Here is an 18,222-nt window from a genome sequence, read left to right as displayed (position 1 = left end):
CCACAAACATCTCCCTGCTGTCTTTCCCAACGCGTTTCTATTGCATTTCACATCTCGTAGGAAGTTCTATGTTTAACCATCTCTTGAGGACTTAAAACCTCCAAATTAAATGGACACTGAGATATAGCCTCAGGTCTGGAGCCGTGTTCCACCAGAGAAGCAGCTGTAAAATTCCACGGCTCTCACATGCCACCTGGGCACCCCAGAGGCACCCCCGCCAACCTCACAGCCCTGGGAGAGTCGGCCTGTGGACGGACATGCCGACCAGGTAGGGCCACGAGGAAGTCCAGCCGTCACACCTCCCGGCTGGCCCCCTGGGGCTGGATCCCTGCGGGCAGCCCAGAGAGCTGGGCCACAGGCGACTTACCCTTGGCCAGTCCCCCCTCAGTCACAGTCCTCTGGGATCTCGGCAGGTACGTTTGTGACCTCTCTTTGGGGCTCCTGCCCACTTTTCCTACCCTGTCTGGGAAGGTGGTGCTGGTGTTCAAAGCAGATCAAGACCTGTCTTAAGGCCTTTCTGCCCCTCATGAAGAGCCAGACCCAGAGCTGGGCTCCCTCCCAGAATTTCCTTAAAGCTGTAGCTAAGAGACCAGAGATATCTGAGGATGGCTTTCTAGAGTTTCTTGCAGAGACCTCGATTCCAGGTACCCCTCTGGAAATAGGGATCTTGTCCCAGGAAACATTTGCAGGGTTCTGGGTGCCCAGGTAGGCCCAGGGGACCTGCTGGCCTTCGAGACAGGCAGGCATGCAAGGGAAAGGTAGACCAGATGGTTGGCGATCTTTCCCACCATCTCCTAGCTGTGTGGCCTCAGGCAGGTCAGTTAACCTCTTTGGGCCCGACTTCACACCCCTAAAAGGACTGATGAAACCTCCTGTAATGGTCACAATAACTAACATTACAGAGTCTTTCTACGAGGCAGGCCCCGAGCCAAAAGCTTTCTATGGACTGCCTCGTCAATCTTCACCACCGCCCAAACCAGGAATACCATTTCCTAGATGAGGAAACCAGGGACCCAGGAGGGAAGTGACTCCCAGGGTCACGTGGTGTGGCGGGGAGCCGTGCCAGGTTCCTGGAGGTTGGGAGCCGAGACCCCGGACATGCCAGGCCCAGTGCAGGCGCGCAGTCCACATCAGTGACCCAGAGCCCATGGCAGTAACACACCTGCCTGGTGGGGCGAGGAGGCCGGCCTGAGCCTCGGACCCGGCCTGCGGCCTCTGTGTGCTTGGCTCGGGGAACCAAGGTGGGTGTCCTTCACCGGTCACCCTTCCCCTGGGAGGCCACCGCGCCCTTGCAAGAGCGCATGAGGACCAACCTGTTTGGGAGGCCCGGCCCACATGGAGAGCAGTTTGGAACTGAAACTTGTTCCCTCCCTGCTCCAGACTACCTCCCCTCTTCTTTCCCCGAAAGTGAGGGTGTGCCCTTCGATGCAGGGCGCGTGGAGCCAGGCGGCACCCCCAGCCCTCAGCTGCTGACTCACCCCAGTGGGTGTGGGGGCCTCAAGGGCAGTGCCAGCTCTGGGGCGGGTGGGGGCTGGGTGCCCCAGATGATGGGTGGGCCCTCTCCTCCCTGCCCCCCAACCCCCCCACCTCCGGCCCCTGCTCTGGGAGCAGAGGAGACCCCAGGGTGCTGACCGAGGAGCAGATTCACAGGCCCAGAGCGCTCCCAGGGCAGGGCCAGTGACCCAGTGTCTTCCTCGGATCTCTTGAGAAAGGCCCTTACCCCTTCGCTGGGAGCGCCTTGGAGGGTCAGCCTCCCCAAGCGTGGTACAAGGAAGGGTGAGGGGGGCCAGCCTCCGGCCTCCCCTCCCTCTCGCCTGGGAAGTATTCCCAGCCTCTCTATTTGGGTTTTAACAAAGGGCTCTCTGTGCCCTGTTTACCCACAGCCTGGCCGGCCTGCCACGGCTCAGGTGTGAAAGCCAAGCGCTGCGGGCCAGCGTGGGGGTGGTCAGAGCCTGCCTGCTTGGCCACCCTCTGGACTGAGGGGCGGCGTGTCATTTCTTCGACTTCCTTCCCCATCTGCGAGCGGCCCTGAGAGGACATCAACAACGTGGAGAGGGCTTGACCCCTCAGGGTGGTTCTGCGGGTGACTTGCCCGCTCTCTGTCCGGTCCTGGGGTCCTGAGCCGGAGCTGCAGGAGTGCAAGGCCCTGGAGTGTGGTGTCTGAGACCTGGGAGGTCCTGGGGGCTCCGGGATGCCTGGTCTGTGCTTGGAGGGGTTTGTTGCTTGGGACTCAGCCCTCTCTCGGGTGTCTGTCCCCCAGTAAATTCTGGGAGGGTTCTCTGCAAAGGCAGGTAGGTTAGCTCTGGACAATGCATCTTCCTGTGTGCCCAGCCTTGGGTTGTCCCATTAGACGTGCATTGTGTTTTTTAATTTCTCACACTAAGCCTCTGAGATTGGTACTATAACATTCCCATTTTACAGTCGAGGAAACTGAGGCTCAGAGAACAGCACTCATTGGCCCCAGGCTCTGAGCTCACCCACGCTGAGGCCTGGCTTCCCTGCGCCCTAAGTGCGCGTGTTAGAGCTCACCTGGGTAGGGCAGGCAGGGGTGGGCGAACCTTCTTTGTACTTGATAGACAGCAGGTACTAGTTCTCGTAAACTCTTTTACACTCTTCAGAAATCCACACAATGAGGAAGGTCTTTTGTTTCTTTTCCCAATTATTTTTTTCTACTCACAGAAGTACCAGATTTGAGTACCAAACATGGAAATCATAAAGTATTTGTCCATTTTGTGACATTTTATATCACTTTATAATACATGATACATCATGTATCTTAAAGACTGGTCAGCAGGTTTTTGTTTTTTTTTTTTTTTGACTGTGGCTGGTGACTTGTGGGATCTCAGTTTCCCGACCAGGGATTGAAACCAGGTCACCACAGTGAAAGCTTGGAATCCTAACCACTAGGCCACCAGGGAACACCCAGCGTCTTTTATTATTACTTAATATCTCTTGGACATCTTCTGGGTCACTGTGTACAGATATGAGGTAGGTAGCATTATTTTTATTTTAAAGTTGCAAAAACCAAGCCTCGGGCTAAATAATTTGCCTGGTGTGTTGTTGTTTAGTGGCTAAGTTGTATCCAACTCTTTTGCGACCCCATGAACTGGATGGAGCCCGCCAAGCTCCTCTGTCCTTGGGATTTCCCAGGCAAGAATGATGGAGTGGTTGCCATTTCCCTTCTCCAGAGGGTCTCTTCCCCACCTGGGGATGGAACCCACGTCTCCTGCATTGGCAGGCAGATTCTTTACCACTGACCCTCCAGAGATTCACTGATTCGCCTGGAGTCACGAATTGTTTCATGCTGCAGCTGGATTTGAACCCGCGTCTCCCCACTCCAGAGCCATTGCTCTTCACACTTCCCGGGATCTGTTTGCCGCCACAGGGAGGAGAGGGGCCCTCTGGGTTGCCTTTCTGAGTGCCTGGGAACAGGGATGCTCCAGCCCTGCCTCAGGAACCCGGTCTCACTTCTCTCCACCTGCGGGTGCTGCCCAGTGGAAAGGGTCTGGCTGCATCCTACTCACTTCTGCATCTCCCCGGGGCAGGGAGGACCAGGCCGGGGTGATGCTGCAGTATCGTCAGAGGCCACTGGAGCTGCTGCACCAGCCAGGAGCAGGCCAGTTGGAAAGAGCGGAGTCTGCTGCCTCTGGCTGAACCCCGCAGGTGTAAAGACCAGAGAGCAGACCAGTCCGGAGGGGGAGAAACAGATGGTTATTGTGGTAAATTCTGTATGAGATGGTTTAAGCACCTGCGAAAGTTATGAAACTAGAACAGGTATCTTTGTAACCAGGATTTAGGTTTGCCAGATCTTAATGTTTTGTAATTGTTTCAGATATATACACATACACGTAGAGATACACACACACACACACACACACACTCACACTCTCTCTCTCTCTCTCAAATCATTTCAGGTACAGTTGAAGCCTCTTCCCCAATCTCATTTTCTTCCCTCTCTAGATGAAATTCTCAGCTTGATTTGGGGGCTCTCCTTGCACTTGGTAAAGAATTTGCCTGCAATGCAGGAGCTTCAGGAGATGCAGGTTCGATCCCTGGGTCAGGAAGATCCTCTGGAGGAGGAAATGGCAACTCACTCCAGGATTCTTGGCTGGGAAATCGCACGGGCAGAGGAGCCTTAGAAGGCTGCGGTCCATGGGGTCGCAAAGAGCTGGGCATGACTTACTGGCTAAACAACAACATGCACATTTCTGATACCTTTGCCGCACTTGGGTATATACATTGCAGAAAACCTTAGATGCTGTGTGTATTCTATAACTTGTTTTGGGGTTCGACATTGTTTTGGACATTGTTTTGGGAAGGTAATGACAACCACTCCAGTATTCTTGCCTGGAAAATCCCATGCATTGGAGGAGACTTGTGAGCTACAGTCCATGGGTCGCAAAGAGTTGGCCTCGACTAAGACTCTTGAGAGTCCCTTGGACTGCAAGGAGATCCAACCAATCCATCCTAAAGGAGATCAGTCCTGGGTGTTCATTGGAAGGACTGATGCTGAAGCTGAAACTCTAATACTTTGGCCACCTCATGCGAAGAGTTGACTTGTTTGAAAAGACCCTGATGCTGGGAGGGATTGGGGGCAGGAGGAGAAGGGGACGACAGAGGATGAGATGGCTGGATGGCATCACCGACTCCATGGACATGAGTTTGAGTAAACTCCGGGAGTTGGTGATAGACAGGGAGGCCTGGCGTGCTGCGATTCATGGGGTCGCAAAGAGTCGGACAGGACTGAGTGACTGAGCGACTGAACTGAACTGAACTGAAGCGACTTCACTTTTAACTTTTTTTTTCATGTTGATACATATTGATACTTTTATTGCTTCAGCATTTCACTGTATTCTCAGAGTAATTCATCCTTTCTCCTGTTGTTGGATATCTAGGTTTTTGACTCTTTGCTATCAGGAACAACTCTGGAGTGATGATTTTTGTCCATGACTTCACACATACATGTAAGGCAACTCTCAGAGCCTTAGGAGCAAAATTGCTGGGTCAGAGGATGCATGCTATCTTCTCATCTAAGGATTCAATATTTTTTTGCCAATCGCAGGGGAGTGAAATGGCTGGTGATTGTCTTAATTTGGATTCCCTGATTAACAGTGAGATTAAGAATTATTTCATACATGAATTTCCATTTGTGTTTTTTTTTCCTGTGAATTGTCTATTCATGCTTTGCCATTTTTTTCCCTGTTGGTTTGTCTTTTCTGTGTATCTGGAGGAGCTCTGTCTTTGTTCTGGGTATTAATCCTTTGGCAGGTAAACCCACTGCAAGTATCTCCAGGTCTGTGGGTGCATTTCACTTACCTAGGTCCTTTGATGTGTGTCCATTTTAACTGTAATGTGATCGGTAGATGAGTCTCTTCCTGTAAGGATTTATATTCATTTGGGATAAGAGATCTTTCCCTGTCTTAAAGACATTAAGGTGGTCTGTTAGATTTTTCTTTAAACATTTGCAAGTTTTGCCTTAGGTCTTGATTTCATTGGAATTTATTTCCTGCAAGTTGGTTGATGGCGCTGAGCTTTTCTTCTGTGGGTAACTAAGCCAGCTCCATTTATGGACACCCATTCTCTCCCCCCACCCCCCTGGCCTGCAAAGTCAACACTGCCAAGTCTATGTTTCCAGAAATTTCTAGGTCTCTTTTAGGCTGCTCTTCTAGTCCCCTGGTTCATCCATCCATCCCCACATCAACGCCGAATTGGCTGAATTCCGAGGCCTTTATAGTGGGTCTCCTCCCTGTTATTCTTCCCAGGTGTCATAGCTGTTCTTGATCCTTGGGAATTTTGATTTTTAAAAATCTTTTTTTCTTAATTCCCTGACTAACGTATTCTTATAACAGAAAATGGAGGTAAGTTTGGGGTTAATAAAACAGATTATAAACATCAGTCTAATGTCACTGTCAGTATTTTTCAAATATACGTCTAAGTGATTGCAGAAGGCTTATTTCTCTTATCATAGTCTCGTTACCTCCTTTTTGCATTTAAGATATTTTGTCATGTCATCAGGTCATCAAGTGTTTTGCTCTAACATGTTTTCATTGTTTTATAGTATTCCAATATCAGATCATTAAATAGGTATTTAACCGATCACCCAGTAACAGGCATCTGGATGGTTTCCAATTCTCCTGGGGTATAAATAACACCATGATGAATGTTCCTGTAACTAAACCTTTGTCCTAGAATCTTGGCCTGACGATTACCCACCACCCTCCTGTTGCCTCCCCATCCCAGCTCAGCCCAGTTCAGCAAACCGTTACTCTGCTTTCTGTGTTCCGGGCTCTCTGCATGGGGACTGGGATGAATCTGGAGGGGTCCCTGTCCTGCAGGGCTCCCAGCCTACCTTGCCGATCTCTCGGTGGGTAATCTCTTGCCCACGAGCTTTACATGGTGCAGCTGGGGTGAATCCCAGCTCGCTGACCTCCAGGAGGGGACAGTCAGTAGCTTTAAGTGATGCCTCTGTTCTGGAAGAAGGGTTAGTGCGGAGGACAGCAGGGCACACGGTCTTTTTGTCTTTCTCAGCTGCCTAGATTTCAGCCCTTTAATCTTTGTCTTCTATTCAGGATCCTCTCCAAATTCTCCATCTTTTGGGCCTGAGACCTGACCCAACCAGACTCCCCATCACCCTCCTGAGATTGCCCTCTGAGAGCCACAAAAGAGCACCTGAACTCTCCACCTGAGGGCTCAGTTTTTCTTTCTTTTCTTCTAGGCTCTATTTATTTTAAATTCTATGCTACTTTTGAATCACAAAGGTAATGCCTGCTGGTAAAAACATTACAGTTTCCTTTCATCCTGCCTCCTGTTCCCACTCTTGACTGGGAGCCATTCTCCAGGTGGGTCAGGGTTTATCAACATGGCAATGTATTTATTTATTGTTCTGAATCTTGCTTTATTTTCAAAATGGCGTTACAGACAGAGCTCCTTTATTCTGCTGAGAAGGCCCGGCTGCATTCTAGCGGCCTCTTGCTGGGACCAGGATCTGCTTACCGCTCGCCTTGTGTGTGCCCAGCCTCACCTAACTCTGTCCCCATGCCAGGTGTCAGGGCCAGCATCGCGGGCGCTTTTCCTTTTTCTGTTTTCTTCCATCATGCTCTGGTTCTGCGCTCTTTTCATCCACCCATCAGCTGTCTGCTGAAGTCAGGATCGCCATTGGGGGCCAGGTCTGTGCCTGTCTTAGCCTCATTCCACAGATGGGGGTACCAAGGCTCAGAGGGATGAAGTCCCCTGCCCAGCGTCACTCCACTGCTGAGTGGCAGAGCCCACCTGGCCCTCCCTCTAAGCCCCCATCACTGTACTCCTTGCTCTCCACCTGCCTGAGGTCCCCGACACAGGTTGTCTGGGAAACCTCACTCCCCTGACTCCCTGATAGTCCTGAGAGTTTGGCAGGGCATCTGTTACTACGGGCATTTTACCATGGAGAGAACAAGTCCAGGCTGCTGGAGGCGCCTCCCCCTCCCTGCTGGCTATCGGGGGTGGCCAGGACAGTGAGTGTGTCTGGGTGATGCCAGTGGGCAGGGAGGTGTTGGGGTGAGCCGAAGCCTGGATCACACGCCCCATGATCCTTGACTGCCTTATGTAAAACGTGGGCACCCACATGACAGATTCTGTATTCCTCTCCTGATGGGGAAGCAGGCCCCAAAGAGAAGCTCTTGCACACCTCTGCTGGGGGCAGTCCTGGCTGCAGAGGCCTCAGTGCAGGAAGGGGGTGAACGCACTGCCTGCAGGAAACTTCCTGAAAAGGACGTTTTCTGTAAGTGGGAGAAAAGGTCCCCGCTCCCTTGTACCTGCCTCCTTCACCTTGTGCTTTCCTGACCATCCCCAGGTAGGCCCAGGGCAGCTGCTGGGGGGCGCTGCTCCCTGGAAGTGCTGCTTGTCAGGGGTCTACCCCCGACCTGGGTTGAAGGTGACAGGCAGTGTGATGCTGGGCACATGACTTCTCTCCCCGAGTCTCAGTTTCCCTATCTGTAAAATGGGCATGTGGAATATTAGTCAGCCTGGAGGAAGGTGATTCCTTCCTTTTCCTGGGACCTGCTACTCAGACGGTAAAGAATCTGCCTGTAATGTGGGAGGCCGAGTTTCGATCCCTGGGTCAGGAAGATCCCCTGGAGGAGGGCATGGCCACCCACTCCAGTATTCTTGCCTGGAGAATCCCACGGACAGAGGAGCCCGGCAGGCTACAGTCCATGGGGTCGCAAGGAGTCGGACAAGACAGCGACTTCCACTTTCACAACATGGATGCACCTGGAGGACATTATGTTAGGTGGACGAAACCAGTCCCGAAAGGACAAATAGCGTACGATCTCCTTGTGTGAGGTCCCTGGAGTAGTCAGATTCATACTGCCAGAAAGAATGGAGGTGCTCAGGGCCTGGGGTGGGAGGAGGGGGGAGTCAGTGCTCAGTGGAGACAGTTTGTTTTACAAGACAGAAGAGTTCTGAAGATGAGTGGTCGGTGATGGCCGCGCAACAGAACGAACGTCCTTCACTCAAATACGTTACGTGTATTTTACAGCAATAAAACAGTTTTGAGAAGGGAGGGTGCCAGCAGAGCGCACTCCTGGGCTCTGAGGGTTCTGGGCTGGGCCCTCATTCTCAGAACAGGGAGTGGCTCCAGCTGTGGGTGTCTCTTCGCCTTGAGTCACCAGCTCCGGGGGCATGTCCCTTCGCTGGCCCTCCCTGCCTGAGGGGGCTCCGCTCCTTCCCCTGGGGAGGGCTGGGCAGGAACCGGGAGGGAGGGGCGCCCACAATTGCCTTAGCTTCCTCCCTGGCCCCCACCCCCAACCCCCCCAGGCCATGCCCTTCCCAGCCCTTCTTCCCCTTGCCTTCTCAGGCGATCTCTTGATACCTACATTGAGCGCCTGCTGTGTGCGGCAGACCCTTGTCCTCCAGCAGCATCTGGGCGGAGGTTGAGAATAGATGACACCAGCCCAAGCTGCCCGCTGCCCTCTCTGAACAAAGCGCTTTAGAAGCGTGGGATTCCCTGGGCCCTTCCCAAAGCACTGCAAGCAACCTGCCCCAACCACCCGGCCGTCTCCTCTTGGGGATCCATCGCGGGGAAGGCGCCGCATCACTGGCCCCCTGGGGATGAAAGCCTGGGCTTTGGCACCTGTACCTTCTTTCCAGATTTCCCCCAAAACGCCATCAGAGAGGGGCGGGGGCTTGTCCAGAATCCCACAGTGAGCTGATGGCAGAGGCCGAAATGTGGTGCAACTAGAGGGTGAGCCCCCACCTCCCCAGGTTGCCCCCCGCCACGAGGCCAGGCCTGCCCTTCTCAGCTGTGTGGCCTGGGCCCCTGGCCTTACCCCTCTCAACCTCTGTGTCTTCTCCCTGGGCTGAGGAGGTGCCAGGAGCCCCCGGGACCACCACAGGACTGTCCCCTCCACGAAGCCCCCTTCTCAGCAGGGAGGTGTAGTCATGGTTTGCAGAGAATTCAGAACAAAAGTGTTGGGGGGCAGGAGGAGCCAGACACACTGGGTGGATGGGATGGTCTCCCTCTCGGAGCCTCCGGGCCCCTCACCTGTGACGGAGAGTGGGCCTTTCACGTCAGACCCAAAACAACGTACGCAAAGCCCCAGGACAGCAGGGCCCGGTCTTCCTGGCGCGAGAGGCAGGCTGTTCTCCGTCGCGTGACACACCCACTCCCCCGAAGCAGCGAGGCTGCAACCACATCCTGCCTGGTCACAGACGTCCCCCACCCCCAGTGCCTGGCATCCTGCCTCGGCGGTCCAGGCCCCGGACTTTCCAGGGGCAGGCTCTCGCACGCCCTCGGGCCCGTCCCCTCCTCCCTTCCGGTCCCCAGTCTTTGGGCGCCTGCCTGGACGTGGACTTGGGGAGCCAGGAAGGGAGGAAGGAATGTCGGGGTGTCATTCAACTGGGGGGGCCTGGCTGTGTGATTCAGCAGGCCGTCCCCGGATACCCAGGAGTGTGGGTGGCACGAGGAGCCAGCTGGTCATTAGAGGGCCCTCCTGTGATGCGAGCGCTTAGCAGGAGGGCCGACCCCCTGGGCTAGAGCCGCCAGCCCAGGGCGGGTGGTGGTGTCTGCTGGCCCCACGGTGACCTGAGCTCTGGGAATCCTGGCAGGAGGGGGGCAGGAAGCTGGACTTCTGGGCTCCACCTCTTGGCACTACCCTGTGTGGGGCCTTGAGCAGGGGGGACAGTGAGCCTGAGCCCTGGTGAGGACTCGAGTGGGGAGTTTGGTCTCAGCTCTGCCCTGATTGTAGAGTGACATTGGGCAGGTGATGCTGCTGAGCCTCAATTGTCCCCATCTGTGAAATAGGGCCAAAGATAGGGCCCTGCATCTGGACATCAAAGCGACTCCACGAGGTGGACCCCATGGTAAGGCTTAGCCTGGTGCCTGGCACATGTCCATTTGTTGAGCACTCTGATTTCCCTCGAGGGGTCTAGGTTGGCCTTCCTCCTGTCCTTACCTGTTCTGGCATGCCCAAGATGATATGAGCATCTGGTGTTTGCAGGGAGGGCCTGTCCTATGAAGTGTTTGTCACTATTAATACTATCAGTAATCAAAATAAGGGCCCCAGTCCCATAACCTGGTACCTTTGTGCCTCTCCCCACAGACCCATTTGTCAAAACAGAGGCATTTAAATCTTGGTTTAAAATCTAGACTCTGGATTAGAAAATAGTAAAATGTAAAAATCAAAATTTTTTTTCAGGGAGTGTTCTTTCTTTAAGTTTTTCTTTATTTGGCCACATCGAGTATTAGTTGTGGCCTGTGGGAACTAGTTCCCTAACCAGGAATTGAACCCGGGCCCCCTGTGTTGGGAGTGCAGAGTCTTAGTCATTGGACCACGAGGGAGGTCCCCAGAATCATAATTTTATTTGCAAAAGGACTGGAAGGTTACCACTCAGTGAAAAGTTAACCAGGGGTGGGTGACTCTGGACGGTGTTCTTACAGGGTTTTTTTTCCCCGTCCACAATACTTTTTACATTTTCCTGACTGTTCTGCAGTGAACACCTAGTCCCTTTCTTCTCTGTTACAGCCTCATGGCCCGAGCAGCATTGTAAGAGTGACAGGTCCCAGCAGGGTGCTCCCTGCCAGCCCAGGGATTCAGGGTTTCTTCGTGGGTTCATTTTGTTGCACACCAACCCCTGGCTGCGCTTCCTGAATGTGGCCTCTTATCCAAGCACTAGCGTCCTTGAAGTCAAGCATTAAAAAAACCAGACTCCCAGGCTCTACTCAGGACCTGCCGAGTGGGACTCTGCAGGGGGAGAATCTGCTGCTGTTCTAAATTTCTTTACAAACATGTGGATGCACACAGCCGGAAACTGTCTGACATAAATGCCCTAAGTGTGTGACCATGTCATCCTGCTTTCTAGTCCTCGCTGCCCGGCCCCTCCCCCAGGCACCCGTCCTTACAGCCTGCTGCGTGTTTGTCCTTCCTGCCACTCTCCCCACACGCCCAGAATCCTGTGTGGCCATATTTACACACACACACACGTGGAATGTTTTCAGCTTCCTTATTTGTTCTATAGAAGCTAGTTCATAAAAAAAAAAAAAAAAGCAGCTAGTTCATATTTCACTCCCTCTTCTGCACTTGACTTTTCTCATACTTTGACTAAATCTCTTCAGGGGCTTTGAATAAATCTGGTGGTCCAGCGGTTAGGACTCTTGACCCCTACTGCAGACGGCCTGGGTTCAGATCCAAAAGCTGCACAACCACTCTTAAGATCACTGGTATGGCTTCACGGTACCTGGTTCTGAAGGAACTGGAAGTTTTCAGCTGGCCCCTCTGGTTGGTCTTGTCATTAACAGGATGGGATCTAGACAGGACTTCTGGACTGCTCCTGCTGGAAGGTGGAGGTCCCTATGAGGCTCTGTAGTGATCTGTCAGCATGGCCTGGACTTCATGCCTCAGCCTTCCTGCCTGTGGAATGGGGAGGCTGCCCACCTTCCCTCTGGTGGTTTCCCAGCCACCCAGTGACCATCTGGTTTCTGGACCAAGGTCACTCCGTGGGCTGCCCTGTGAGTGTTGCCCAGCTAGTGTGACTCACAGCTAGCCTCGAGGTGGAATTTTGGACAATGGGTCCATAGTCTCCTGCTCGTGCCCCCTGGGTCTCAGAAAGCCCTGCCACCCCTCAGTAACCCCCTCCTGTGGTCCATTTCAGGTTGAACCATGATTCCGGTGACAGAGCTCCGCTACTTTGCGGACACGCAGCCAGCGTACCGGATCCTGAAGCCGTGGTGGGACGTGTTCACCGACTACATCTCCATTGTCATGCTGATGATCGCTGTCTTCGGGGGCACGCTGCAGGTCACCCAGGACAAGATGATCTGCCTGCCCTGTAAGTGGGTCACCAAGGACTCCTGCAACGACTCGTTCCGGGGCTGGGCGGCCCCCGGCCCAGAGCCCCCCTACCCCAACTCCACCATCGGGCCGACCCAAGACACCGGCCCCACCGGCATCAAGTACGACCTGGACCGGCACCAGTACAACTACGTGGACGCTGTGTGCTATGAGAACCGCCTGCACTGGTTCGCCAAGTACTTCCCCTACCTGGTGCTCCTGCACACGCTCATCTTCCTGGCCTGCAGCAACTTCTGGTTCAAGTTCCCACGCACCAGCTCCAAGCTGGAGCACTTCGTGTCCATCCTGCTCAAGTGCTTCGACTCGCCCTGGACCACGCGGGCCCTGTCGGAGACTGTGGTGGAGGAGAGCGACCCCAAGCCAGCCTTCAGCAAGATGAACGGCTCCATGGACAAGAAGTCGTCGACGGTCAGCGAGGACGTGGAGGCCACCGTGCCCATGCTGCAACGGACCAAGTCTCGGATCGAGCAGGGCATCGTGGACCGCTCGGAGACAGGCGTGCTGGACAAGAAGGAGGGTGAGCAGGCCAAGGCGCTGTTCGAGAAGGTGAAGAAGTTCCGAACCCACGTGGAGGAGGGGGACATCGTGTACCGCCTGTACATGCGGCAGACCATTATCAAGGTGATCAAGTTCATCCTCATCATCTGCTACACGGTCTACTATGTGCACAATATCAAGTTTGATGTGGACTGCACGGTGGACATTGAGAGCCTGACGGGCTACCGCACGTACCGGTGCGCCCACCCACTGGCCACGCTCTTCAAGATCCTGGCGTCCTTCTACATCAGCCTGGTCATCTTCTACGGCCTCATCTGCATGTATACGCTCTGGTGGATGCTGCGGCGCTCCCTGAAGAAGTACTCGTTCGAGTCCATCCGCGAGGAGAGCAGCTACAGTGACATCCCCGACGTCAAGAACGACTTCGCCTTCATGCTGCACCTCATTGACCAGTACGACCCGCTCTACTCAAAGCGCTTCGCTGTCTTCCTGTCGGAGGTGAGTGAGAACAAGCTGCGGCAGCTGAACCTCAACAATGAGTGGACGTTGGACAAGCTGCGCCAGCGTCTCACCAAGAACGCGCAGGACAAGCTGGAACTGCACCTGTTCATGCTCAGCGGCATCCCTGACACGGTGTTCGACCTGGTGGAGCTGGAGGTGCTGAAGCTGGAGCTGATCCCCGATGTGACCATCCCACCCAGCATCGCGCAGCTCACGGGCCTCAAGGAGCTGTGGCTGTACCATACAGCTGCCAAAATCGAGGCGCCCGCCCTGGCCTTCCTGCGCGAGAACCTGCGGGCGCTGCACATCAAGTTCACGGACATCAAGGAGATCCCGCTGTGGATCTACAGCCTGAAGACGCTGGAGGAGCTGCACCTGACAGGCAACCTGAGCGCCGAGAACAACCGCTTCATCGTCATCGATGGGCTGCGTGAGCTCAAGCGGCTCAAGGTGCTGCGGCTCAAGAGCAACCTGAGCAAGCTGCCGCAGGTGGTCACGGACGTGGGCGTGCACCTACAGAAGCTGTCCATAAACAACGAAGGCACCAAACTCATCGTGCTCAACAGCCTAAAGAAGATGGCCAACCTGACGGAGCTGGAGCTCATCCGCTGCGACCTGGAGCGCATCCCCCACTCCATCTTCAGCCTCCACAACCTGCAGGAGATCGACCTCAAGGACAACAACCTCAAGACCATCGAGGAGATCATCAGCTTCCAGCACCTGCACCGCCTTACCTGCCTTAAGCTGTGGTACAACCACATCGCCTACATCCCCATCCAGATCGGCAACCTCACCAACCTCGAGCGCCTCTACCTGAACCGCAACAAGATTGAGAAGATCCCCACCCAGCTCTTCTACTGCCGCAAGCTGCGCTATCTGGACCTCAGCCACAACAACCTGACCTTCCTCCCTGCCGACATTGGCCTCCTGCAGAGCCTCCAGAACCTGGCCGTCACGGCCAACCGGGTGAGTGGCCCGTGGCGGGGCGGGGCGTGTGTCTCGGGACAGCCTGGCGCTCCTGAGTCTGGGGTCTGCAGTTGTGGTTCCCAGAAGCACCTGGGGGAGGAGCTGGATGAAAATCCAGATTTCCAGGCAGCTCCCCCGCCTACTCCCCCAGCCCAGACCCGCTGAATCAGGATCCGTGGGCTGGGGAGCCTGTCCCGACTGCAGAATGCGGCCGAGTTCTGCTAGGAGGGATGGTGTGCCGGTCCCCAAGGTGGCTTTGGGCGGGTTCCTCGGAGACAGGGCTGTCCATAAGCAGGAGCCTTCTCCGTCAGGGCTCGGTCGTGGGAGGCGGGACTCGGCCTAGGGCTTGTGGTGTCTTCGTCAGCTTGTCCTGGACCAGACTTGGAGCCTAGGATGGGCCCACCCGGGATGGAAACCGTGTGGGCGGCTGGTGCACCTCCCAGAGCCACTTACACCCTCTCCCCTCTCTGCATGTCGAGAGTGGCGAAGGGCAGAGTTGGGCTCCGCTGGGGCTGGCTTGTCACCACCTGTCTTTCTAGAGAGGAAATTGTGCAAACCGTCGGGCCTGCAGAGTCGAAGGCCACACCCTGGCGGTTATCGAGACCTTTTTTGATTCCTACGCACCCACCCCTTGCCTGTCTGGGGAAGCCCCCTCACCCAAGGGCCCCTCTGTGGAAGCAGGCGGGTATTGGTTGAGGGCAGGTGGTCCTGTGGCTTTGTGGCCTGGCCTCTGCCACAGCTGCTGGGGGGCCTTCTGCTTGCCCTGCCCACTCCTGCTGGGGACCTGATGCTGGAAGGAAGTCTTCCTAGTTCCTACTCTGGGTGGAAACCCTCTCAGAGGGAGGCAGGTGGTTTCAGGGAGGACAGCAGGGGCTTGTTCTAGCAGCCAGGAGGCAGCAGCCCCTGAAATGCCCCCATTCCAGGGAGGGACACGCCCTGTCCAGCATCACTCACGTAGGAGGCTCAGGCACCCCAGGCCTCTGACCGCTAGAACCCCTCCACTCTTCCCCAAGCCTCTCTCCCTGGAAACCAGAGATTGTGGCAAATCCTTGCTTGTCCCCCCATATTATACCCGTGTGCACGTGTGAGAACGTACAGGGGTGAAGGTTGGATCCCAGGCTGCTTCACCCTAGAGAAGCCGCCCCCAGGGCCCCTCAGCTGCCCAGTGGTCAGGAAAATTGGACTCCTGGGAGCAGCCCCACTTGGGGAGGAGGGGACAACCACAATCCTCCCTTCAGCATGTGGAAGGGGACCAGGCGGCTCCCCGCCAGATACCCTCTGGAGGAGGGTGTGGCCGGCCCCCAGCCCGGCACCCCTGCCCCCCCAGCTCCTCGCTCCAGGCACAGCTGTTGGGTCACGCGTTGACTGAGGTCACCCTCCAGGAAGTGGTGGCCGCGAGGCACGTAGTCCCTGAGGAAGGAGACCCTCTGGCCCCCAGTTCAGCATGGTGCTTCATCACGTCCTGTCCCCGCCCCCTGGAATCCCAGAGGCCTTTGTAGGGAAAGAAAGTTCCTTCCAGCCAGACTTGGTCAGGCTCCTCCTCCTTTTCAGCGGGAGTCCTCCCCTGCTCCTTCCTCCCTCTGGGCCTGGCGGTTCCTTGGTTCCTCCATCCCACCCCCCACCCCCACCCCCGGGCAGGGTGAGTGTGGGCCGACTCAGACCCTCACCTCGGTTTTCTCAGGTTTCAAGTCATGCTAATGAATACCTTGTTGAGGGCACATATCTCTTGTGTGGTTATTGGAATATTCATTCATTGATTTGGCAGGTGTTTTCTGTGCACCTCTAGTGGGGAGCGAGGAGCCGGGGGGGGGCAGGGGCCAGGAACCAACAAGGCCCCCCAGCCCGTCCTGACCTCACCTCTTGCAGGGACAGAGGGTAACTGGTAACTCGAAGTTAGCACCCGGGGGCTGGGCTCAGCCCCGGGCAGGCGGGTCTCCTGGAGGAGGGGACGTCTCACCTGGCCCTGAGGGATGAGGAGGAGTTAGCCAGGCGAAGAGGAGAGGGAATATCTATCAGGTTCTGTCCACAGGGAACTGAAAGCCAGGGGCAGAGCGGGGAGCTGAGCCCCTGGAATTTGGACTCCTCCCACCCCGCTCCCCCAAGGCCAGGGCTGAAGGCATCTTGTTTTTCCCACTTGGTTGCAGATTACCTGCCTTGCGTCGCTTCCTCCCCTCTGCGCTCTGATGCCTAGGATCTTGGCTCTTCAGTCCAGTGCCTGACTTGGGGCAAACTGTCCACCAAATTCCTGCTGACTGAGCGAGGGAGGAAGGGTATGCCTTGGAATGCAGAGAGCTGGCTCTCTCTGGAACTCCAGGAAGGCGGGGCGGGGCAGGACAGAGGTCCAGGGCCGTCCAGTGGTTAAGACTTGGCCTTCCAGTGCAGAGGGTACAGGTTCCATCCCTGGTTGGAGAGCTAAGGTCCCATGTGCCCTAGAGCCAAAAAACCCAAACTTAAAACAGAAACAATACTGTAACAAACTCAATAGACTTTACACATGGTCCACATCAAAAAAAAAATCTTAAAAAAAAAAAAACCCTTGTGCAGCTGTCAGGAGTGGGTGAGGCCTGTGGATCTCGGGGAGACCTGGGGCGTAGCATCCACAGGACATAGGTCAGAGTTTCTCATGTGGCTGCCTGGGTGGCTGGAGGGTCCTTGAGGCGGGACGAGACACGGGTTTTCAGAGAGGAGAGGGTAGGTCCCGTGTTGGGATGTCCAGGGGACCAGGTTGAGTCAACCTGAACCTGAAGCTCAGGGAGTCATCCCCCAGGCTCCTGGGTGAAGACTGGTCCTTCCTGAGTCTGGGAGGGGTGGGAGGTGGGCTAGAGGGTGCGGGCCAGGGGAGTGTGGCTCGAGCCTTCGGGAGGGACAGTGGAGAGCAGGGTCAGGCAGGTGGGCGCACAGCCCATGCGGGAGTTGGGTGATGACAGGAGAACAGATGCAGGTCCAGTGGATGAGGAGTGGCCGCCGGCGGCTCTGGCCGGGTAGTTTCCAGGGCGGGCAGGGGTAGAAGCCGGCTCCTGGCGGGCCAAGAGAGATGGCGTCTTTCCAGGCGGTTTGTTGGGAAGGTCGCAGAGGCTCCTGAGAGGGTTGTCTTGTTTTTCCCAAGGACCAGGTGGGCTTGAGGGGAGCCAGTGCTGATGGGGGAGCCGTCGCGGTCCCTGAGGAGGTGGGAGAGGGCGGGACTGGGTGATGGGAGTCGACTTCATGCCTTAAGTGCGGGAGCACACCTCAGGAGGAAGGACAGGAGCGGCCAGGGTGGGGACCGAGCCACCAGAGGCACCTCCCCCCTCCCTCCGTGGGGCCTGCAGAGAGCTCGCGGCAGACCCAGGGGTGCCCCAGGGAGGGGGTGTGTTGGGGGGAGAGCCCCGATGTGAACCCCAGTCCTGCCGCCCGCTGGGCTAGTCCTTCCCGCTCCCCGGCCACTGTCTGTGTCACCGGAAGAGGCCAGTTTTGGGCGCAATGGGGTCTCTGGGAGGCTCTGGTCCTGCTGGAACCCACTTCCCATCTGTCCTCTCTCCTTCCTGGAGTCCCTGCCCACCTGGAAGCCACCCCTGCCCATTTCCTGACCATTGGGCGCAGCAGTGGCGGGTTTACGGCCCAGGTCAGGAGTCCCCTTTAAAACATCCACAGTGCCCCTCTTGGCACGGCCTCTGCCCGGCTTCAGCATCCTCAACAGGAAAACGGGGACAGTGACAGAGCAAGCTGCCCGTCACCCTTATTAGGCTCAGGACCCATTCCCTGGCTCCTGCCCTGCTGGAGGGGTCTCTCCTGCCCGCTGTATCTGAAGGAGCTGGTTGTAGGAGAACAGGCTGAGGAAGTGCTCGTGTCTGTAGCTGATTGCTCACAGGAGGGCGGGGAGGAAGCTAGCCTTTATGGGGCTCTTCCCGTGTGTCCCCAGCCAGCTGCAGCGTTTGCTCCTTGCTCCACCAAC

General features: G+C 55.8%; 1 protein-coding gene across 2 annotated transcripts in view; it reads left to right on the top strand.

Moving 5' to 3' along the window:
* The window catches only part of LRRC8A (leucine rich repeat containing 8 VRAC subunit A), a 28,285-nt gene that overhangs the window by 7,252 nt on the left and 2,811 nt on the right, over window positions 1-18,222 (top strand). For both annotated transcript variants that reach the window (XM_065928291.1, XM_065928292.1), the window contains exon 3: window positions 12,127-14,291. In XM_065928291.1, the coding sequence (XP_065784363.1) occupies window positions 12,135-14,291 (2,157 nt within the window). In that variant the 5' untranslated portion in view covers window positions 12,127-12,134. The remainder of the gene's footprint in view (window positions 1-12,126; window positions 14,292-18,222) is intronic.

This window comes from Muntiacus reevesi, chromosome 3 (assembly GCF_963930625.1).
Source record: "Muntiacus reevesi chromosome 3, mMunRee1.1, whole genome shotgun sequence".
NCBI classification, from domain to species: Eukaryota; Metazoa; Chordata; class Mammalia; order Artiodactyla; family Cervidae; genus Muntiacus; species Muntiacus reevesi.
Note: the sequence above shows the minus strand (reverse complement) of the source record. Positions and strands in the feature narration are given on the sequence as shown.